This window comes from Passer domesticus, chromosome 7 (assembly GCF_036417665.1).
Source record: "Passer domesticus isolate bPasDom1 chromosome 7, bPasDom1.hap1, whole genome shotgun sequence".
In the NCBI taxonomy this organism is placed as follows: Eukaryota; Metazoa; Chordata; class Aves; order Passeriformes; family Passeridae; genus Passer; species Passer domesticus.
In genome coordinates, this window is record NC_087480.1 from 48184655 (window position 1) to 48208538 (window position 23884).

Genomic DNA, 23884 nt, shown 5'->3' on the forward strand with positions numbered 1-23884 from the left:
GAAATTAAGATGAGGTAGACAGACCTGTCTCTATAGTGAGCCAAGACAGGAGGCAAAGGGCAAAAACTGAAACACATGAAATTCCATTCAAAAAAATTTTTTTTGGTGGGTTTTTTTCTTTTTTTTTTTTTTTTTCTTTTTTTTTTTTTTTTTTACTGTAAGGTTGACTGAGAACCAGAACAGACTGCCCAGAGGATTGCGGTGTCTCTGCCTGTGGGAATACTGGAAACTTGACTGGACATGGTCCTGGACAATCATTTCTAGCTGGCCTTGCTTGAGAAAGAGTCACTTTTAACCTAAACAGTTCTGTGTTTCTGTAATACTGTATTAGTTAACGTTTTTCTCTGAAATTTAAGCACTACTTATTTGAAATCTAATCCTAAAAATTATTCATTAATTATATTCAGTCTTTCAGCACATAAAAATTGGATGGTAACTCATGCTTAGCACTGATGCAGTTCACTGAAATATGAGAGACAGTCCTTGACACGGAATATCCAAGTTCCACAGTAATACAGACAGACACAGTAATAAATGAATGAACCAAATCTATGCTTACAGAAGTGCAGAAATGTTTAAATAATATGTAATTCCCACTTGCAGCTTGGAGTAGAGAATGTAAAGAATAAAATCTCTGTAGAGTTTGATCTTGGAGATCTGACCATACTTTATGTGGGTTGTGTCAGTGAATCTGGGTCCACTGACATCTCCCAGGATGGGCTTTACCAGGAAGCTGCAGCTCACTCAGCATGGCAGCCTGAGTTACTCTATTGCAATATGTTATATTTTCTCTTCCTCAGGGTCATACAGGTCTTCCAGGACTTAGAGGACCTATTGGACAACAAGGACCTCCAGTAAGTATTTCAAACAAGGGAGAGTTCTCTATTGACTATTGAAAATATGTTTTCATTTGCATTAAAATGATTCATTGCACTTATTTAAGGTATGCTCTTTTCAAAGGGAGAGCCAGGTGAATTGGGAGAGCAAGGACTAAAAGGAGAAAGAGGTTCAGAAGTAAGTAGAAAAAAATAAACCAAAACTGCACTTACTTGGAATTTGTAGGGTTTTTTGTTCACTGGCTACCCTTGGAAAACTGTTCCATAAGGCTAAAACTGAGTGTTTGGGTTTGCTTTTCATACCTGCAGGGACAAAAAAAATATAAAATGGAAAATTGCATAATGATCTTGGTTAGTAAATAGGTGTTATTTGATAGGTAAGTAGTTTTACTTTGGAGTGATATCAAGCATTATGAGAAGCTCTTTTGGAAACGTTGAAGTGATATTTAATTACCCCCTAAAGTGGAGTTTCTTGTGTTAAAGTAGCTCTGGAGGGATTTTGCTTCTCTGATCTGTAAATGAAGCCTCCTGGTACTGCACTGCACTGAGTTTTCAGTGACCTGGGAATAAGGAATTTGCTACAGAATACTAGAGCAATAATGACAGAGCAAGTCATGACAAAGATCAAAGACCAAATCTTTCTCTTTAGAAATATTGGCTCATCTTGGTGATGTGTTGACAATTGCCAAAAGTATTTATGTTCTTCCATGGACTGAACGTCATTGGTTTTTGAGATTTCAAAAGCTTTAGGCTGAAAGATTTCTTAAAATACCAATTACCATTGCAATTTAAATGAGATATTTTGTCTGAGAAGTTCCATGAAGCGACTCTGTTAGAGTTTAAGCATTTTGTAGGTACCTACAAGAATCTGTAGTAGATTGGGACTGGCTGAAGTAACAGAAAGGAAACGTGGTGTGGAGACATTGTGAACATGTCCTCCAGCTGTGAACTCAGATATATTGCTTTTACAAACTACTCACAGGACACAATCAGCAGTTCCTCTTGAAGAAATGTTTTCTTTGTCTTGCAAATGCCCCTCAGATCAATACTGCCATTTACAAATGTGGAACCAATATCCAGCTTGGAGCTGCCCATGAGGGCTTAAAGATTTCCACAGAAGTGTCAGTAGTGAGAACAGTGGCACAGTCTTAACCCCAGTGCCCTTACTGGTGCTGCTGTAGCAAGCCTTACAAAGCTAATCCCACAAACTGCAACCCTGAATCAGCTGGGTTTTCTTTACATGCATCCAGAAATCTTAATGAAAACAACATTAAGTTATTTGAATATGCACATTCCAGTTCTGACTGGTGGACTTCTTTATGCCGTTCTTAACAAAAAAGGTGTTAAATTAACAACAGAACAGCATTTTGCTGCTTTTTCGTATTTACATAATTATGAAACATTTACACTTAAAATAACCCACGCTTTTTCACCTTATTGCATGTTGTGTCATATTGCAGCATGGTAGTAATAGCATAACTTTTGCTTTAAGAGGTGTTTTTGAAATAGTTTTTGGAAAATCTTAGAAAACTTTTTCTACTTGTTCTGTGCTAACAAGTATTATTCTTGTCCCTGTTCTTCAGTGGTTGCATCTTTTAGAGGTAGAATAAAATTCTATAAATGCTATAAATCTTTATATTCTGTGCAGACTATCCTATAACAAAGTTCTCTGAGAAGCTTTTGACCATTGTAAGCTTTTCTTCCTTGGTGCATGACCTCCTGAGTCACTTACAAGAATGTTATCTGCCCAGTATCTCTCAGTTTTCTAAGACTACCAATTTCTAGATCTGTCAAGATGAAAAAAAATCTGTTTTTAAGCAAATTTTATATTTTGTGTAGATCTTAGGTAAAAACAAATGTTCACATCTGTGATATGTGACACTATTGTTTTCTAGTATTGTCTTCCACAGACATTCAGTGCATTTACATTGCCTACTTTTCATGACTTCCCTTTCGAAGAGTACAGGAAATGCAGTAAAAGTGTACAGAGGGGGGGCTGATACAGGGGAGATTACCAGATTCATGATGAAAAACATTTTATGATTATTGTTGGAAAAGTTTTAAAAACTGGTTCACAACGGAGAAAAAACACACACAATTCTGCCAAAAATGTATTTGCTTTTACTTGAACAACTTTCTGCTGTCTCCTGAAATGTGAATAATCTGGTCCAAAGCCAGGCAATGTGAACATGAATTGTAGAGGGGAACAATCCCCAGCTCTTCTTAGGGGATTGAATTTAAGACATTTGTCAGTTCACAAATATTTGTAACTTCTAGGGACCCACAGGGAAGAAAGGAGCAACAGGCCAAGCAGGCAAAGCTGGAATTCCTGTAAGTAACATAACTTTACAGCCCATTTTCAAATTATAAAACAAAGAAAATACTAACTAATAAAACCAAAATTGAGTCATGTCAGGGTTACCAGAAGGTCTTGTGTTCACGCTAAAGAACCTTCTTATTATCCAGGAAGTGTAAAGGAACCCCTGTCATTTTTGACTATTAATGATTTTTGAAATTTTGTTAAATTATACTGAATTATATTCAGTTACTCAGTATATGGAAGTGATGTGCAACTAACAGCAAGGTCCTTACCACTTGTGAAGTTACTTAATTAGCTCATTTGTGGAGCCCATTTGGAAGTTATCACATAATATTGTAAAGAACTGTACTTGTGTTCACTTCTGACCCCAGCAGTTCTTTGATCCACTGCAGCCTACAGTGGAGCTTGAATCCATATGTCCATGATGGATACATGTGGCAAATGCCTTGAGGTTTATTTATTTCTCTTGCTTGCCCTGAGCTGAAATTTTTAATGTTTTTTCTTGAGTTATTGCAGAGGAGCTGACTTGCATGCCTTTCTCCCTGAGGGAGAAAACAGAGCAGGAAGCAGTAGGTGTCCTGTAAACATAACGAAGAACAAAATGCATCAAGGTTATTTTGGTCCCCTAATAAATAATGCCCCACAAGCACATATTGTAAATAACTTTTACTACCTCACATCAAATCATTTTCAGTAACTGGAGAAAAGCAGCTGTTGCACAGAGCTTGTACCTGCTGGGCAGAGTGCAAGAGGAGCCTTTTGAAGACAAGGAACTGTGTGTCCTTTGTAAATACTCAGCATTTTCTTTTGGAGAGCTGCAGGGATCATTCAGCAGGCAGAGGAAAAGAAGGAAAGTGGGACACACAGAGAAATTAGGAGAAGGCAGTAAAACTAGAATGTGAGGAAGTTTCAAAGCACATCCCAAATGAAGATACTTAAGTAACCAGAAATTAGAAATAAGATTAGGGTGGCTCGCTTCTTATATTCTATATGGCTGGTGCTACCAATACTTTTTCAGACAAAATGTGTTGTAGTTAGAACATTTTACATTTCTGAGAAATGGCATTTATAGAGAGATTAGTGCAGCACTCCAAACTTTTTAAGACAGTCTATGTTAGTCTAAAGGGAAACAATTGTAATGAAATAAATCAATGTTCCTCTGTTAGATGAGGCCTTTTTTGTGCAAGTATAGCAACAGTTACAACAAACTTGCCATATTAGAAATTTGTATTTTTGATATTTTAAAATTTGAACAGCATAAATTTATGAAAGTCCAGTACTGAGGATTTAGTAAAATAAAGGCTGAAAAGGTATATGGTTGAGTTTTTTCCAGGGATACATAAATTACTTTATCAGGATTCCTCACTTCAGTTTAAGAATTGACACTCTCAGGCATCTTCCAGGCTGGCACACAAATCCCATGATTTCAGCTGAAGTTGCTCAGATCCCATGGCAGGGCAAGTCTAAGGTTAAGCCAGTAGAACTCTAAAGCAAACATCCTAACTCAGAGCTCCCTCTGCAACTATTCATTCATATCGCTGGGTCTGCTGTTATGTAGGGTTTAGGAAATACTGTGTCTGAAATCCAGTTATGGGAGGGTGAAGATGAAGGGAGCAAATAGTGCTATATTTGATTTGAATTTTTTTCAAGGGAAAACCAGGGCCACCAGGACAGAAAGGAGTAGTTGGGTACCCTGGACCAGAAGGCATTCCTGGGAACCCTGGAAAGACTGGGCTGTCAGGAAAGCCTGGCCCCAAGGTGAGTTGCTTTCCACATTTCCTCCATGTCATTTTGCATTACAGATTTTCCAGGGTTAAGGTATTTAAAACGAAAAGACCATTCTCAGTTCCCTGAGCATCTTGGAAATTAGACCAATTTTTTAATTTTCTTTCTCTTTGCTCCTGATATTCCAGCCAAGATGCAAAGTTAGCATACGGGAAGTGTGCTGTGAGAAAAGTTTCATTGGTATATGGCAGTAGTAACTGCAGCTAAGTGAAAGTCATTTCTTTTTCATTTGGTCCTGAAAATTAACCTGAGACTATTTCCTCTTAGGGTCTGAGATAGTCCCACATTTCCTTATTTACTTAGTGTTTTTAACCCATGTCTCTCCACCTAAATAATTATGAAGCTTTGTCCAAAGCCAGGCATGTGAGGTATCTGAAAGCATTCTTGGAAATGTTTTTTTTGTCTGACTGTTCTTTGCTGTGGGCCAAAGGTGGTGACCTGCTGCCACTGGGAGCAGTGACAGCTCTTCAATTAGTCCCTCCAGAGAGGGGGAGAAGATTTCTTGAGTAGTTCTCATCATTGAAAGTCTGACCATTTTGATTTCCAGTATGAATTTCTCAGAATTCTACTCAGACAGACCAGTAATTGTTATAAAAGATTAATGAGTTAGATTTGGAGTTAGGAATTAACCAAGATGCTGGATGAGGGACTGTTGTTTCAGGTATAAATTTCCAATCTGGTTGAGCAAAGAGAAAATTAAACAAGTTACCCGTAGGGGGCAGGTGCACCCTACTCAAGCTTCTCCAGTCTCAGGTCATGAGCCTCTTCCAAGTTCTTAAAATTCTTTGGAGCTGGATGTAGGAGAATCACCCCAAAGAATCTTTACATTTTTGTCTTTCCACCAAAAAGGTGGAATACATACAATCATACAATCATAGTAAAGACAACTCCATTACCCCATTACAGTTTGTAATAAAAGGAGGCTTATAACTGATTTTTGCCACAATGAATAAAAAGAGCAGAACTTTTGCTATGTAAGTTTCAGTCCATCAATCTATAAGCCACATCACCATATTCAAAAGCCAAAAAAATGACATTTAATACAAAAATTGTGTTTTATACAACCTTTTTATTTCTATGAGCGCTTAACTGAATGTCATAGGAAATAAGGAAGATTTATATATGCTTACATTTCTATTAACTTACATCACATACATTCATTTGTATGGTAGCAAATTTCCATTTTCAGAAAATGTCAGAAGTGGCTTAGCTCCATGTACTCACTAGCATGTTTTTTCATTTAAAATACTTGCTTTTGTTGATAGGTTGATATTCTCATACATTTTCATAACAAATGTTCTGGTCTTTCTTCATCTGGTAATGTTATTGTGTGTGAATCTTTACAGAGTGTACACAGCCATACTAGTATTACCAGTATGCCTGATCCTCAGAAATAAACATGTTCAATTTTGAATATTTCTTTGGGAAGGTAGTGTCATTCTGTTTCATGTGGAGTTACTTTTTCTTGAAAGAAGAATACTGAGAAGTTCAAACAACTTTCAGCCTTTTACTTTTGGAATATTAGCAGAAATCCACATGATATTGCTGATCATTGTCTTTCTATATGTTTTGATGCACTATCATTGTGTGTCCATATATACAGACAGCATTAAGTGGTTTTTGCTGATTTTATGTTATTTGCCGGTTTCAGCATACAATGAAAAAACATGCTTGGCTGTTCTACTTGTAAACCATTATTTTCAATTTGTTAAGGGCAATAAAGGAAACTCAGGCTTACCAGGTCTGGCAGGTTATCCTGGAGCTCGAGGTCCCAAGGGGTTGCCAGGCATGCCAGGGCCCATGGGAGCACCTGGACTAAAGGTGGGTACATACATGGGATCTGGTTGTTTTAAGTAGAGTTTTGCTGGTGCTGCTTATTCTTCATGCTGCATTTGGTGGCAGTGGAGCCACCACACTGCTGTTAATCAAAAGATATCAAGTGTTATTTGAGACTAAGATTACAAGTTGTGTTTACCACATTTCTATAAACTGTAATTTGAAAATAGAGATCTCATCCATCTGAATGCTATTCCAACTCCAGAAGCCATCAAAACACTCTGTATTTATTCACTCCAGCTTTAGGGTCAGATGTTTCCTGACTTATTTCTAATTTCTGTAGCTACTAGAACAGTCAGGATTATTTAAACATCTAAGCAACCTAATAGCAGAGAATTACCATAACCAAGTCTACATTCCTGGTTTGGTGGCTAATAAGTACATCATTTATCACAGGACTTAAACTGTTTTTGTTTAGCCCTTTCAAAAAAGAGAAATCTGAGTGTGCTCCATTTTCCAGGCAGTTCCAGGTACTTGATATCAGCATACCCTCATATAAATTAGACTAATTTTAATTTTAAAACAAGAAAACAAGTAACAATTACAGATAATTTTCTTAATTTTGAATAGAATTTTCTTTATTTACAATAGATTTTTTAAATCTAAAGTAATGATTTTTATCTGAATTCATTTTCTTTGTGAGATTTTATTCGTAAGCCATTCTTTAAAACCTTAAGTTACTTGGAAACTGGAAATAATGTCTTTGTTATAATTTTATTTAGTATTAACAGTATTCATTATTTGCAGTGTTTATTGCCAGTGCCTCCAGTCTGAATTTTACTTCTTTGCCTAGACAAGAGCTGTAGGAGGTAGTTCCTCCTCAGAAGTGCCTACAATCTGAGAAAGGCAAAGAATAGATGAGTTGAGGGGAAACTGTTGCCACATGTATTACAGAATAAGCATTAATGATGCACATACTGACTCAAGGCAAATAACACAAAGGTAAAACCTGGGAAAGAGCATAAGCACAAAGCATGAAACCTGTATGTTCACAGCCATTATTGCACCTCAATAACATCCTGAGCTAGACATGTCTTCTGTGCATTTGATAGTCCTCAGAGGATTTCTCTTGCAGGAACTTGTCTAGTTTCCATTTGAATCAATGTGGATTTTTAGTCTAACAGCAGGGAGTTTGACAAGTATACTGTGTCTTGCTCAGAGGATTATTTTTTTAATTCACTTTTAACCTGTCTGTTCTGTATTTAATTTTGTGAATTTTACTGCTTACACTGAGCGATACCATACTAGGATTGCTCCAACATGTATGGTTTTTATGTTTCCAATTCAAGGAGCAATCAAGTCACATTTGCATTTTAGTGTATGTTTAATTATTTTCATGAGGGAAATAAAAATAATAGAATAAGTGTATTTCTTAAGGAGAAAGCAAATTCCACACTTCTAACAGGAAACCTGTATTTGCCTCTGTAACTTCCATACTTGTATTAAAAGATATAATTTTTTCTTATTGGCAGGGTGAGAAAGGGCTTCTAGGTCATCCAGGAAAGCGAGGCAGAAGAGGCCTTCCAGGATCCCAAGGTGACCAAGGGTCAGCAGGAGACACTGGGCTGAAAGGACAGATTGTACGTAATCACAGTGCTTGATGCAAAACAAGTAGTCCAAGAGTTAAGAACGTGAACTAATAGTAAGGATGCCTGCTCCTATTACAGGGAGAAGATGGAGATCAAGGTTTAATGGGGTTTCAAGGATTCCCAGGTCCAAAAGTATGTGCTCGTTCTTTTCTCTTAGATTGTAAGCTATTTACAGAGTGAGAACATTATGAAAGCATGGAATTAATCGGCTTTAACACTAATTTGTTCAAAATATCTCTGAATTGTTGGAACATGGTAGGCAGAACTGTGTATTCCCTGTCTAAGGACAAACACTCTGGGTCAGTGCACTTGATATTTTCACTCTTGCTGCTCTTAGAAATTATCTTACTTTCAGAGATTACAAGAGTTTGAAACAGGTGGATAGCTAATGTCCATGTTGGATTAAACTGTTCCTTTGCATTTTCAGGGCCCTGCAGGGGACATTGGCTTAGTTGGAATTCTGGGCCCGAAAGGTCCAACAGGCCAAGTTGTAAGTGTTTCACTACGTGAAAGAGATTGTTAGGATGGTTTAAAAGTGGCACACATTTTTAACATAGAAAATAATCTTTTTTCTTGTTAATGAGGCCAGAAGCCTCTACCCAAACCTTTGTCTGAGTCTAGGTGCAACACTGCTCTGGTTACATCAAGGACACAGACACACAGACCGAGCTGAGCCCTTAATCTTGAAAGAAAAAAGCAGGCTCTGCTGGCTAATGTGGATCTCCTAGTGTAATCTTATGCCTTTGTATTTCTTTGTCTACTGAACATTTTTCTTACTGGTAAAACTGCTGATTGTGTAACTGTGTTCTACAGCAAAAGAAAATAGGGATAAACTTTGCCTGCAGTAAGACACAGTGGTGCTCAGGCATTATTGATTAATAGGTAGTCCTTTTTAATGAAGATTCTCTTTTCATCTGAAATGTTCCTAACCTTCATTAGCTCATTCTTCATGACCATTCTGCTTTGCTACTCACTGAAAAATTTGGAAATATGGTTAGCATTTTTTGCATCAAGTGTGAAAAGCTGAAGCATGGGAGGCCTTATTACAACATCCTCTCTCACTGCCGCCTTTGCCACCACAGAACTGAGTTTGTTCAGTTAACCAGGTGCAGAGCAGCAGCTTTAGGGTTCTAATAGCTACTTTATTTTTCTAAACATTCCTATATGAGATAAACATTGGGCATGAGCAGTTTGCTCTAAGTGGGATGGAACTGAAAAGTGTCATTTTAGCAGCACTTACTGGCAGCCTTACAAGAGCCCTTGTGGGCAATAATATAGCTCAAGACAGAGTTGGTTGTAGCTCAATAAATATGTGGCCTTTTGTAATCAGAGTACTTAAGTTTACACTGGTTTTAGTGCATCACTTTTCACATTAAAGAATGTGTGGGGGCTTTCCAAGCACAAGTATTACAAATTACTAAAATATGTACCTTACTGATTTTGTTGTAATGTGCACTCAATATTTAGAGAGTACCACCACGATCTTTTGGATATTTGACAGGTTTGTGTGCTGAGCAACTTTAAATCAGGACGTGTCATGAGGATTTTCTTCATTTTGGAAACATGGTGAACTAATAAATTCTTTGCTTGTTTACAGGGATATATTGGCCCTGTTGGTCAAGAAGGCAAAGCAGGCCCAGCTGGCAGGCCTGTAAGTTTCCCTTCACTTTTACATAATTTGTTTATTTCATTACCCTTTGGTTTAATCATCTTGTTTTTCAACTAGCAACCTTATTTTTCTGTTTGCAAATAGCAACTAACAGGACCTTCCTTGTTATACCATGCTGGTAAGTTAATGTATGTGCCTCCAGCATTTGTAGTACAAACAAGAAAACAATTACCAAAACCAGTGATAAAAAAAGTAATTGCAATGGCTTTCTGCCTGAGTACAGCATGCAGAGAGCATGTGTACTGGGGCAGTGGGCAAGCCAAAGTGTGAAACAGCACACAGTAATTACCACCTGGATATCCTTTCTCAGCCTTTGGACTGAGATATATCTAGAAAATATCCACACTCAGTTTCAATATAGTTTATTTTTTATTTCTTGTGAACTGAACTGTCCAGAATGCCCCTCTAGACACGCTGGGAGTGCTTGTGTGCCCTTGTAAGGCTGTTCCAGGTGATGAGGTCCCTGTTAAAACTCAAACATCATTGTGGCCTCTCTGACAGCTTGCAATGCACCCCAGGCTCCCTGCACTGGGGGAGCTCTGCCCTCATCCCTGTTTCCATCTCTTGTCACACTCATGGTCAGAGCCAGATTTGTTTTGCAAGAGAACCCCGTGGGTCATGTCTCCAGATACTCAACCATGTAAGGCAGTTTTAGGAACTCTTTGTATCATGAAACTCTCTGTCTGATCAAGTAGACTTGGAGTAAATGAGAATGTCTAAAAATCAAAATAATCATAAAAATAGTAAATATACAATAAAAGTAATAAATGCAGATATTTACAAGTGAAATAGAGGGGAATGTTCCTTCTATAATTCTTTCCACCTGTTGGAAAAATCAGTACTTTGTCTTGCTCCATTCTTTTCAATTACACTGAGGAAAGAAAATTTACAGTGTGTGCACTTGTATGAAGGCTTTTAATAGACTTCATATTGAATGTAAAAGTTTGCCATTATCATGAAGAAAGCATTTTAGTTGAAGATTACTTCTACATATTATGAAACGCAGCCAACAAGATACAAATTTTTTCCAGAGAAGAAGTTTAAGATTGTTGCCATCCTTGGGAACACAATTCAAGAGCAAAACCGGCCAAAAATGGGGACAGAAAAATAGTGTCTAATCTGGTTATGAGGGTAGAACTAATAACATAATAGAAACATATATGTGATGAAAGGATTTCTTCAATGATGGAGAGTATTGAGTTTTGTTCTCTAAAGATGGTGAAGCACTGATGTGTTGAATATGGATGAAATTGTGGAGAACACAGCTGACTGACAGACAACAGTTAAAATTACGGAGAGAATACATACAAGCTAAAGAACACAGCTTTCAACATTTAGGAATTACAAGATGTTTTCAACTAATTTCATTTTCTAGTAGTACAGGGTAATTAAACCCCCAGAGCTGTAAATACTTCCACAGATGAGAGTGGACTTTTCATGTGAGCAGTATAATTCTCGTGGATATTAATCTGCTTATTTCAGTCCTAGGCAGCTAGAAAGTGTATCAGATTAACAGCTGCTCTTTCTTACAGGGACCGAGAGGTGAAAAGGGCACGAGGGGTGAAATGGTAAGATGAAACAACTTTTGTGCTTTTATTCTTTTGGCTGTGTAAAATCTATTTCTGTGTTACACTGAATGTACTCATGCATGCTCTGCATGCCAGGCAGTCGTGTTGTGCTCCTGGAGAGCACTGCCCAAGAAAGCTGGTAGCCTGGGTTAGAAGTGTGACCTTCTTGTTCAAGTCGACCTATGCAGATATGCCTAGTAGGTGTGAGCTTGTGAGCCGTGGTCATACAGCAGTTTGGAGCATACTCCAAATCTGTCCATGTTCAGATCTAAAAGGAAAATCTTGATCTGTCAAAGATCTGGTGCCTCACAGCTTGCACATGTTCATAGATCTGGATCTCTTGTCTAGAAAGGGAGAAGCTCAGGAGAAGCCCAGACCTGCGGGCGGGTGTCCATGCAATGCATTCCAGCTGTAGGAACTATGGGCAGCACTGATGGGTTATGAATTTGCTGTCTTTCATTTTTCAGCAAGTCATTGTATATTCGTGAATGTTGGATTTAATACTAAATTTGCGTTAGAGCCAGTAAAGTCTCCAATTAATTATGGCTACGTGAAAAGTCATTAAGTTGTCATATTTACAGCAATTTACAAACACAAAGTTGATAACTATGATATTACCTTCTATGACAGATGTATAATTAGTTCCTTTTCCAGTAACTAGCAGATGTGATCTTGTTCCTGTTTCTCTTACCCTGCCTTTCATCTCATCTCACTTAAAATTATTTAGTTTCACTTATTCTATTTTCCTTTTAGCAGCCACCTCCAAAAATTCAATAAAACTGCCTTATAAAAGTTTTGAAAAATGCATCTGAAATATTCGAAACATTTTGAAGAGCTAAAGCTTGGAATGAAGCTTCTTTTCTGTGTCTTGGAGAACTCTCCTCTTTGATTCTAATGCTCTTGAGGCAATTGCTATCTCAGAATAAGAGGAAAACTATTTTCTCAATTTGCTGTTATCCAGCTTAGCTGTCTTTTTCTACTGTTTGTTCATGAGAATTGTTATGACAGCATAGAGCTAAAAATGCTGACACTTTAAAAAAATCCAAAAATAATACTTAAAAAAAACAGCTAGAATGGTGAACAAGAAACATCTGTTTCCATTATTGGTTCTGGTGTTTAAGAAGTTATTTCCTAAGTAAGTTCTTGAATTCATCATGATGAGTTAATCTAGTAAGGCTGTCTTCAGAAGAAGAATGTTTAATTTTAAGTCATATACAGTGGCATTTCTTTCCCCCAAGAAAGGGATTTATTTCCAACTGCTTTCACATACAAAGGAGATGAAATTTTTTTTCATCCAACTGTGTATTCTGAGCTTTAATTTATATCTTTAAAATTTATATTGGCATTCTTCCTAGAATCATATAGATTTTAACCTTTTTGTAGTATATTTAGTTATATTTTTCAGTCTGTCAGGATTACAGAGTTCATACTAGAAAGAAACATCCTTTTATCCCCAGAAAGACATGGAATGCAAAATCATGTCTTCTTATTGAGTGGTAAAGCACACATTCTTTGTTAAAAATACACTCCTCAAGAATTTAAAAATTCTTAGAAGATATGAATGTCCTTGGGATTGCTCATGCTTTCATAGTTAACTGTATGTATTATTGTAAAATCAGGGCCTCTCAGCATTAGTAAGATTGGGATTTTGGCCTTTGAACTTCTGTTCAATCAAATTGAGTGATTAAAGAATTAAGAACACACTGAAAATAACTGGTTTAGTCTCTGCTGTTGTTTTCTTGGACTGGAATTACTCTTTTCTCACTTAAATTCTCATGCGACCAAAGGTTAAGTTAAGTAGATTTATAAAAGTAATCTGGTACATTCCTGTAAAACATTTAGCAATTAACTTAGTTCATGAAAAGTGTAATTTAGCCTCATTTTTCTTCTCTGCGGCAGAAAGAAAGAACATTGGTAAAATCCCTGCTCTGTGCAGTATCATTATATTTTAAAGATTTGTAAAGATAATTGCTATAGCTCTCTGAAGTTTTAATGCATTTAAGAAATGTGATATTCCACAAAGTAGTTCACAAATAGCAGTCACAATTCACCTCTTTTTTTTTCCCATGGGTTTTACTGGCAGGGAGACAGTGGATCAAGACAAATGACATTCCTCTTTTGCAAAATACCTTAAACTCATTGGAACAGTGAAGGTTTTTATTTTTAAAACATTCAGTTCTATCTCAGAAACCACTATAAACTTGAGCTGTTCTTGTCCCAAGACGTCTTGAGTCTTTAAAAGGTGACATATGCCAAGAACATAGAACATTAACTGAAGCATTCAGTCATCTGAAAAATATACTGGAATGTCTAAATCTCAGCATTCAGAACAAGGACACCTATTCATCCGAGAGCAGTGGTTACTTAGGGACAAACTGTTGAAGACTTTGTGCCTTTCCTTGATTTGGTATTTGCATAATCAAGTCCTGAACGAAGGTAAACAAATATATCCTTACAATGTCAAATTTGTTTCTCAAGATTCTTTTTCACACTTTCTCTTTCTTTTTATTCTAAACATACTTGGCCAAGCATGATCAGACAGGCCAGTAATATATTCACATGAGACTGAAGGTATCCTGGAGCAGTCTAACAGCACCTGAGCACCTGACCTCATTAATTAAATGTGGAGTCAGCCTTCCCAGCTGGCATATAACAGCATAGCTCTGTGGAACCAAATTTATTTGCAACAGCTGAGGAATTATGCCAAAATAGTGAATGTAATCTGAATAAATCTAAATTTTAGGCATATTTAATAGTAATATTAAATATTACTATTTAGGATCTCAAAGAAAATTTCAAGCTGGGCAATAAACAAACTCAGAAAAGTAATGACAGCTAGTTGTTTCACACAGAACCCACAGGGATATCCATACTATTAGTACTACATATGCTAAAATTACTTGTTCTTCTATTTCCTTTTGCCAACATTAATGATTAACATCTTTTATAAAGATGTTAATCATTAAATATCCACTTAAAAGATGGCTTCTAGTCCCTTCAATAGGTGTAAGGGGATGAAACATAAATAAATGGGGTCAGGATGTATCAGTTGAAAAGCTCACAATATTTACAATCCATAGACCTTATCTTATTAAGGTCTTCTTGGTTAAGTATCAGAAAATCATCTACCTAAACATCCAGAAATTGCTTCAGTTTTTAATTTCCTCTATTCTCCAAAGAACACATACAAGACATGGATCTTGCCTCAAAGCCATTTGAGGCAACACAGCCATCAACATAGCCTTGCATAGAGCTGGTGCTTAGAAATTATGTGGTGGCCCCCAGTTTTCACATTCTTCATCATGCAGCACCTGAGCCCCTCGGCATGGCCAGGGCAGGTGATGTGCAGACATAATTCAGTCATGCAGCTGTCCCTGTAACCCCCAGCAGATGCATTCCCTGGCACTACTGCATGCTCTGCATTAGGACCTAAGAACTGATACATTTGTAGCCTCAGTTATTTAGGTACATTGCTTCTATCTGGTTTGAGATCCTTTTTTTAAACTATACATGAATTAATATTAGATTGAATCTGGTCTTTCTTTAACCATTTTCAGCTGCCCTTGCTTTTGGGGAGCTTGAGCACAACCTGAGTTCAGCAGTTGCAGCATGAAGTGACATTCACACAGACCTTGCTTGCTGTGAAATCTCACAGCAGAAACACTTGTTATTACTATATCAAGTGACTTACAGCTTAATTCCTATTTGGCTAGATCAGTTTCACAACATTTGTCAGCGTGACCACGTCACATCAGATTATTTCTCTTTTGGCAGAGATTTTGTACTAGCGTGACCGTACTGACGTATGAGGGCTTTTGTTGGAACAGCTTATTGTGCTCAAGTAATTGGTACAAGCAGCACTGACAAAAGAATGTTCTGCTTAAATTGACTTAGCTGTGTTGAAAGGGTTTTAGTAATTTAAGGTGCAGATCTAGCCCATGCCTTTCATTCCTTCTCTTTTTCTCTTCTTGAGGCACTGCCACCTATTCTTTCTCCTGTGATCTTTTGTGCCACTGTTTGTTACAATAGCTCCTAGAAGCTTTGAGTATTGAAGATAAGACTCTAACAGAGACACAAGTATCACTGCATATTAATAAATGTCCACAACCATTCCAGCTCAATGTGAATAGTTGAATAAAGAAAGAATTATTTAGATGGGTTTATTGTATCAGAAAGGTCCATGTTCAATCCTAAGGCAGCCTAAAACTCAGATTTATGTGCACTGTAGGAACTGTAAGCTAGGGAAAAGCAGTTCCTTCTCCTCATCTCCTCTGCAATCATCCTACACACGAAAATAAGGGCATAACTTCTTGAATAAAGAGGAAGTCTGCCATATCACTGTAAAACAATAAACATAACATGTTCTGGCTGAAAATTGACACTGCTGATAAATTAAACTGATAAAAGCCTGGCACAAACTCATGGATTAAAGTGGATCAGTTAGTTTTTTGCAGTTACTGATAACATTATTTACAATGTTCTTGTGATTATTTACCCTTTCTAGTACTTATATTGTCAGCATACATATAACACTGGCACAATGTAGAGCACGTTATATATTAATACTTTCTATTACTTTTATTGTTCCTTTCATATCTGAAGTAATTGGAGAAACAAGGAACCAGACAACACAGGTATTCCAACATGCATATTCATGTGGTAAATGGAGCAAGGTGCTTTAAAAATAGTAACTAATAATCCACAAATTTACCACAGCTGATATCACACCTTCTTCCTTATACAGACTGGGACATGTTTGTGATTTAATAAATACATAAATGTAAACCCAGAGATTTCAATGTATAACCATTGCATTTTATCTCCATTTCTTCTAGGGGCCTCAGGGACGGCAGGGCCAGCCTGGACCACCTGTAAGTGCATTAAAAAAATGTGCCTGTATTTTTCCATTTTGATTGCACTATATAAAGTTGTGAAGCACCTAATATCTGTCTTTTCCCATTTTCCAGGGACCACCTGGACCACCAGGACCAAGGGTAAATTCTGTAACAACCCTACCTACCCTTACCAGTGCTTTATTGAAAGGGAAAGTAACAGGATCCTCTTCAAATGTACTCCTTGCTCCACTGTTCAAAGAATTTACCAGATGCACCTTCATATATTTTTGTTCATCTTTTTATAATCTGAAATACCTGTTTTTTAGAAACAAGTGGATCTCAATGCTGCTGTTCAAGCTTTGTTTGAGTCAAATGCTGCCTTGCAGATGGAGGTATATATTTCAATGTATTTACATTATCATACAGGGAATGCAATTATAATTTTGAGGGCATAACAGGGCTTCTTTTCAAAGATGTAGTTTAAATTAATAATAGATAACAAGTAATTATAGAATGTAATGAAACATGCTAAGATTTACAGGGTAGAGTTGAAATGAAATTAAGAGAAGCAGAAAGACTTCTACTTTTGTGATAATTAGCAGTAGTGAAAATTTACTGACTGTCACATGTAGTGGACTGTATCTGTTCAGACACAGATAACAATAGCAGCATCTAGGGTTCGATTTTAAAAAAATCAGCATATAGGTGTCTGGCTGCATTGGTTGCATGAAAATTCCTTATGTAGGTGAAGTCAAATAAATTTGCATACATTTTTTAGGTTAAGCCTTAGAGTAAATTTCACTATTTCAAATCTGAAACCTCTAAGTTTACTTTAAAAATGCACCAATTTTTCCTTTTTTTTCCTTGTATCCATATTTTTATGTCAATAGATCATAATGACGAATTTGCATGACTTAGAGCTGCCTTAACGTCACCTCTCTGACAATTTTAATAAAATGTTCTAATTTGTTTATTGGGATATGTTACCCTTACGTTGTTTTACATGGCTGATTGCATTCATATAAACACTTTGATTGTGTCTGGCTATTCAAAGGCCATTTGACATTTGACTTGCTGCATATGCTGTTGTTGTGACACTTCTTTGTGGTAACACATTTGCTAATGGCCCTTGGCAGAAATACCAGAATACTGAAGTAACTTTACTAGATCAGAGTACAGAGATACTCAAAACGCTCCACTACCTTAGCAATTTACTGCACAGCATCAAGAACCCTCTTGGCACACGGGATAACCCAGCACGCATCTGCAGGGATTTGCTCCATTGTGAACCGAAAGTGTCAGACGGTAAGTGCCCACTTGCACTCAAGGACCTTTGAAAGGTGCTGCTTCCAAGTGTTGCTTTCTACATTAAAATTCTGGTCTGACAGATTTAATGTTTTTATTCTTTTTCATTGTATTCTCTTGCAGTGTGCCTATCACAAATATATTTATTTCATCTTTAAGATAAAATTTCTGAATTTTAAAGGTGGAACTATGTACCTATTTAATATATAAATATGAGACAGGTAATATCTATCAGTAAACAGATGTATCCAGAAAATTTGAAACTGAATGCAATTTTGTGATTCAAAGTTTTCAAAGTATTTATAGCTAATCTTGCAATGAATTTTGTGTGGATCAGATTCTAAATTCCTAATGAGAAAATTGTATACCATACATTACCACTGTCAGATACACTGACCGTCGTTATATCTCACAATTTCCTGAATCAATATTTCAAATTAAAAAACCCTCCTGTTTAAAGCTGTAATGTCAGTATAATTGCAGTCAGAAATGGTTTATTATGGTAATTTTTCTCAGTATCTGTTATTAGTAAAATTTTAATAGTGAAAACATGTTCACGTTCCTTTCATTTCCTTATGAAGGTATAGTGAAAATACATGTAATATTTGCCAAGAAGTATTAATATTTTTAGCAAATTGCTTAGTAGTAATTACATTTTGATTTTATTTTCTATCTGGAATTATATACTACTAGGAAAATACTGGATTGACCCAAATATTGGATGTCCTTCTGATGCCATTGAAGTTTTCTGCAACTTCACTGCAGGTGGTCAGACATGTTTAACACCACTGTCTGTGACGAAGGTATGCATTGCTTCTAGAGACACTGTGTCTGTGCTTGAATTCTAAACAAATGCATGCTTATTTACATAACTCATTAGAAAGAGTTAGATTTCAGGGAGGCATTATTGTGCATCTTTGTGGAAGGATGTTATGTATTCTGGTACAGAAGTTACAGATTTTCTGGAGATTATATATGTTAGTAACTCTCACTGTGTGAGAACTTATGTATGCTGATGGAATTATTTTGTTTTGCTTTATACTTTCTTTTACAAGGCATAAAAATAAGCCTGAAATACTTCTAAGTTCCATTGGTATCTCATCACTCAGGACACCTAAGCATAGAGATGCTGAGGTTGTTACAATAGAAAGAATTAAAATTATTACTGCTTTCCAACACTTGGGAACTTTTAAATGCCATTGGGGAGGGATTGGTTTTCTGTACATCATTACTTAATGCTCCTTTTTACATGTAGTTCTTGAACTTTTGGGAATAGAAATTTTATGTTTGTGAAGTTCTGTATATACACTGTAGTCACTGAAGAGCTTCAGAAATACTGTGATGTTCACATATGCATTCCTACATTTGGAAGATCCCTGAATATGAAACAGTCTTGGAGAAATTCTTCTGTATAATGAGTTACTATATTTTCTATCTTAAATCAGAATACACTTATGATCTTTTGCATTTGTAATGGACTATCAGTATTGCCAGAACCTGTGGTCTAAGAAGACTAAACAGCAGACTGATGTGGCTTCAGTTAAAACACTGCTGCTGCTAATATCTTTGTTTGAATCACAAAAGCATTTGTTTCAGTTTCCTTATTTAAAAACACTACTTTCTGACCAGCTGTGCTTCAGCAATGTTGTAAGCATCAGCAAATGTTTATATTTAAGCTTTGAAAATGTCCTATGAAAGCTTCTGTTTATAGTAATGACTGTAATAGGACCTAACATCCTGCTGAGGAATGCAGATCGTGCTCTTTGGCATTGACCCCAATGCATATAAACATGCATGCATGCTCCCGTGCCTGAACACCACACTGACACGTCCATGGCACTTCGTGCTGCGGAGCCATTCAGCACAGTCCAGCTGTAAGTCTAACAATGCTTTTCTCTCGGAATTTAGCTGGAGTTCGGTGTTGGAAAAGTGCAGATGAACTTCCTTCACTTACTGAGCTCAGAAGCAACCCACAGCATCACAATCCATTGTCTGAACACACCGATGTGGGGATTAGCCACAGCAGGTGGCCAGAAGACATCAATTACCTTTAAGGGATGGAATGGTCAAATATTTAAAGCAAATGCGCTACTGGAACCCAAAGTGCTGCTGGATGAATGCATGGTAAATTCCTGTTAGCATCACTTTATCAAAGGAATGACAGAGGGATGACATTACTAACCTTCTGCAAATAAATAATCATTTAGATTCACATCTCTTAAAGTTTGCTTCTTTACATAGTTCTGCATATGCCAGCCTTTAGATATGGAATTCATCATCTCTTCAAGGGTAAAAGCAATGGCAGTGATACAGGGTATCTATACTTGCTGTTTGCATTGTGTCTCATGTATTTTGAGGCTGTACAAAGACACTGCAGAGACATCAGCACAGAAATAGGGAGGTCCTCCAGGAAAATTTAGAAACAGTTACCCTCAAAATGAAAATTCAGGCTTCAGAAATGGCATTTGTTAAATTACACCATTTCTTTAGGACCTGCTGAGAGAATGTTTCTGTACACTACTTTTTCATTCTGTAAGCACAATTTTCATTTGTGTTTTGAAGCTCATCTTTTATATGATTGTAATATGTTTCTCCTGTGTTTCAGATTGTAGATGGCAGCTGGCATAAGACACAGTTCTTTTTTCACACTCAGGACACAAATCAGCTTCCAGTTGTTCAAGTTAATGCACTTCCTCACCTCAAACCAGGACAGCAGCACTTCATAGAAAGTGGCTCCGTATGCTTCCTTTAAGGTTTCTGTCCTGGGTTTCTTGTGGCATCACCATGGAGTTGCTGCACAGATTGAATATAAATGTAATGATCCATTGCAGGCAAAATTACTAGGAAACTGAAGAATCATTTCAAGTGTTGTTGGTTAAAGAACCTCAGGAAGAAAAAGACTTCCTCCTAAGGAGAAATGACATTGAAAAAAATAAAAGAAAGAAAATACTAAAGCAATTTTCTTAAAGTATTTAAAAATAAATTTCTTGGTGCTTTCTTGCATAATTTTCTGGAATGGAGTATCTGAACATGGAGTTTTTCAGGACGTCAGGTGTTCTGAGCAATCTTTTCAACAGCACTGCACAAAAACCATCCTGAGGAAAGCTGGAGACGTATGATACTGAGGAGCAATACCTGCTAGTGCTCCTAAATGTGCAATAGCTTTTATATGAAAAGTGAACCATGCCACAGTACAATAAGTGTTCTTTTCTTAACCATTGCTTTATTCCAGTCCTTGGTGGACGCACACATCTGAACAGATGGCACACTACCTCTTTTGTGTTTCCTGTCCGTGTTGCCTTGGTGCTCTTCATAACACAGGGTGCTTGTGGCCTTAGCAGAGATTGAGTCCCTTTTTACCTTTCAGACTGTATGTGCTGGTTACATCAGGATATGTTTCTGTTGTGAAGGTACTTATTTTAAACCATTGGTCACATACTTCACGTAATTGAAAACATTATTTATGTGGATTTCTTGTTTAAAATATTTTTGTGTGTACTATTTTGGAAATGGTGTATAAGACAGCATATTGTATATGATGCATATAACATGTTTCTGTTACAGCCATTGTGAAAATTGTAAGAACTTCTACCTAAAGTAGTTTTGACTTTTAAATTCTGTATTTCAGTTAACATTGCTAATGCCAAAGCCATCTTAAGATGATATATTCTGTATATATTTTGTAACTTCTGAAAAGATCCACTATAATGTGTCTTCTGAATGGCTCCTGTTAAATTATAATCAGCATTTCATCCTCTTAGAAATTTTTTTTTTTTTTTGCAAAATTTATTAGATCATTTTAGGTTTTTGAAATTAAGCCTAAAATGCTCAGTGAAGGTGGTTTTTTAAGTAAAAAAGAAGAGTTTTACTATTAGGAAAAGCACTCTTTATATTGATATGCCTCTGTCTATTATCAATTCAAAGTGTGCTCAGCAGTACATGGCAAGGTGATACTGGACTGTATTTGAGGGAGCCTGGGAGTGTTCAAAAAACCTGTCTTCACTGCAGTAAACCACACCACCAAAGTATAATAAAATAAGCTTCCAAGCTGTCTCTTTGTCTTTTACTATTTGTTTCATATTGTACAGTTCATCCTTAGAAGGTGTGAAAATCCTCTAGAAGGGCACTTTTCTTAGGTGGCAGTGTTTCTCCTCCCAAGGGGAAATGCATATTCACTATATATGCCACGGAATACTGCCAGAGGGACAACGCTTGCTTTTACAAAGTAATGTATGTGCATATCCCATCTTTTATTTTTTATCAAAGCATCATTTTTGACCACTTTGAGAAAAATCTGATAAAACAAAAAACAAAGCAAGATTACAGAAGAATGCGAAAATGTCTCACTTTATGCATTTTCATGATCAATACAGTGACATTATGATTTGACATTTGCTCTTAGTTGGGCTTTGGAGGTGATGTTTTGGCAAATGTTGGGGGTATTTTCTAAAATTATAAATTTTTTAGAAAACGTCTGCTTCACGTATATATTTATTCATCTCATTGTCCTATTTTTGGGAGTTCTTAATCTCCTAAATTATCTATTTTCAAAGCAAGGGGTTTAAGGTCTTAGAGGGCTGCTCGGATGTGCATTTCCGTAGTTGAGGCAAACGTGCACAACCCCACGCAGACAGCGGCACGCGGACCGGTGAGGAGCGGTGCCCGCGTCACCTGCCCGGGGAGCGGCAGCGTGCTGGTGTGCGGCTCGGGAAGCTGCTCCGTGCTCTGGAAAGGCTCCCTGGCTGGAACATCGGTCCCGGAGCCCCGCGGGTCCCGGAGCCCCGCGGGTGCCGTACCCCTCAGGGCCCGTACCCCTCAGGGCCCGGGGCCGCCCCGTGCGGCTGCGCTGGGGCTCGCGGCCGCCAGGCGGCGCCGCCGCGCAGCAGAGGCCGCGCGTGCGCCGTGCGGCCCCGCGGCGCGGCCATGGCGGAGCGGGAGCGGGACGGGCCCGGGCGAGCGGCGGGCGGCGGGAAGATGTCCCTGCACAGGTACGGCACGGCGGCGGCAGCACGGGCTTCGGGAGCGCCTTCCCCGGGCTCGGCGGGTGGCCCTGTGGGCTGCAGCTCCCGCGCGGGTGAGGCCCGGCCGAGCGAGGGGCTGCGCGCTGCCTCCGCCCGGGGCAGAGCCTCGCTGGAGCGGTGATGGGCGGCGGGCTCGGCTGAGATCCTGCAGGAAGGGGGAATCCCTGTTCAGAATAACTCCCCGTTTCTGGTTTGCAGTGTTTGAAAGCCCGTTCCCCGGGTCCTAGCATGGCTTTGTGCTGCTGTTTCACAGGGCTCGCCCGGCGGTGGGATTGCTGGGCTTGTCCTTCAGGCCCTCGCTAGCAGCAAACAGCGAGCACGTGCTGGGGACAGGAAGGGAAATGGGTTGGGGCTGGCCTTTACCCCCTGGGAGCTGAAAATGGTGCGTTTGTGCTATTCTGGAAACTTTACTGAGCTGTTCTTTCTTTTCTCTTTGTCAGATTTACAATAACAATGATGATTATTTCAGTTGACATATATATAGACCTTTTTCTTAAGAGTGGGAGAAAGGGCTGTTTTGCTAGCCTAGTTAAAAACATATGGTCATATTTGTAGAGGACTATAATTTTTCACTGATATTTGTTAGTTAAATTGATAAGTCTTACACATTGTGCCTGAAAGGTTCCCTGACTTTGGAGTCTGCCCTGCAGACTTTGGAGTCTGCCCTGCTTGACAACAGTTGTTTGGCTGACCATGTCGTCATGCTCTTTTTGTTCCAGCCTAAAAATGGGAGGTATTGTTCAGGGTTTAGTGTGAATCCATTAAATTTGTTCTCCATCTGCCTAAAGCTGGGAGTATTATAAGCCAGCATGGTAGAGTGCAGGTGATGCAAAAGGAGAAAAGCACAGGCTACAAGATATAAGTTGGTAAGGGCTTGCTACGTTTCCAGCTCTTCAGTTAGCATGTGGGGTTTTTTCTTTCAAGCATCTACAGTTTTGTAATGTGTGTGTGTTTGGAGATACTCCCTTGTGTTGTTTTGTCTGCCACCTTTCCTAATTCAGGATATTTGTATTTTCTCTCTCCTTTCAAGGTGCAGTTAAAATAGCTTTTCCTGAAAATGCTGATGAATGGCCTAGTGCCTGGTTTTTGAGCAGGCACTTCCATAAGCCAGTAGGTGCAA

The 23884-nt window shown here is 38.0% G+C and overlaps 2 protein-coding genes and 1 long non-coding RNA gene across 36 annotated transcripts in view; 2 read left to right on the forward strand and 1 right to left on the reverse strand.

Annotated features, from left to right (window-relative positions):
- COL24A1 (collagen type XXIV alpha 1 chain) overlaps positions 1–21794 on the forward strand; it is a 171784-nt gene extending 149990 nt beyond the window's left edge. For 28 of the 33 annotated variants that reach the window (XM_064428386.1, XM_064428391.1, XM_064428379.1 and 25 more), the window contains 17 exons: positions 801–854; positions 961–1014; positions 3114–3167; positions 4807–4914; positions 6655–6762; positions 8250–8357; positions 8445–8498; positions 8794–8856; positions 9964–10017; positions 11568–11603; positions 16439–16474; positions 16571–16597; positions 16765–16830; positions 17575–17743; positions 18437–18546; positions 19652–19867; positions 20349–21794. In XM_064428386.1, the coding sequence (XP_064284456.1) occupies positions 801–854; positions 961–1014; positions 3114–3167; positions 4807–4914; positions 6655–6762; positions 8250–8357; positions 8445–8498; positions 8794–8856; positions 9964–10017; positions 11568–11603; positions 16439–16474; positions 16571–16597; positions 16765–16830; positions 17575–17743; positions 18437–18546; positions 19652–19867; positions 20349–20495 (1464 nt within the window). In that variant the 3' untranslated portion in view covers positions 20496–21794. Of the gene's footprint in view, positions 1–800; positions 855–960; positions 1015–3113; positions 3168–4806; positions 4915–6654; positions 6763–7524; positions 7720–8249; positions 8358–8444; positions 8499–8793; positions 8857–9963; positions 10018–10119; positions 11509–11567; positions 11604–16438; positions 16475–16570; positions 16598–16764; positions 16831–17574; positions 17744–18436; positions 18547–19651; positions 19868–20348 lie in introns of those variants that run through there. The other 5 variants (XR_010366410.1, XR_010366411.1, XM_064428395.1 and 2 more) reach the window with 5 other exon arrangements.
- LOC135305121 (uncharacterized) lies at positions 143–20573 on the reverse strand. 2 transcript variants are annotated; one of them, XR_010366414.1, is made up of 6 exons: positions 20442–20573; positions 6680–6859; positions 3888–3971; positions 3429–3734; positions 1050–1139; positions 143–831 (listed from the first exon to the last, which is right to left on the reverse strand). It is a non-coding gene; the product is annotated as an uncharacterized LOC135305121 (long non-coding RNA). The 2 variants fall into 2 exon arrangements; XR_010366413.1 differs by lacking the exon at positions 3888–3971.
- Positions 21795–21907: 113 nt separating the features above from the next.
- ZNHIT6 (zinc finger HIT-type containing 6) overlaps positions 21908–23884 on the forward strand; it is a 32479-nt gene continuing 30502 nt past the window's right edge. The window contains exons 1-2 of the mRNA XM_064429275.1: positions 21908–21968; positions 22374–22731. Of these exons, the coding sequence (XP_064285345.1) occupies positions 21908–21968; positions 22374–22731 (419 nt within the window). The remainder of the gene's footprint in view (positions 21969–22373; positions 22732–23884) is intronic.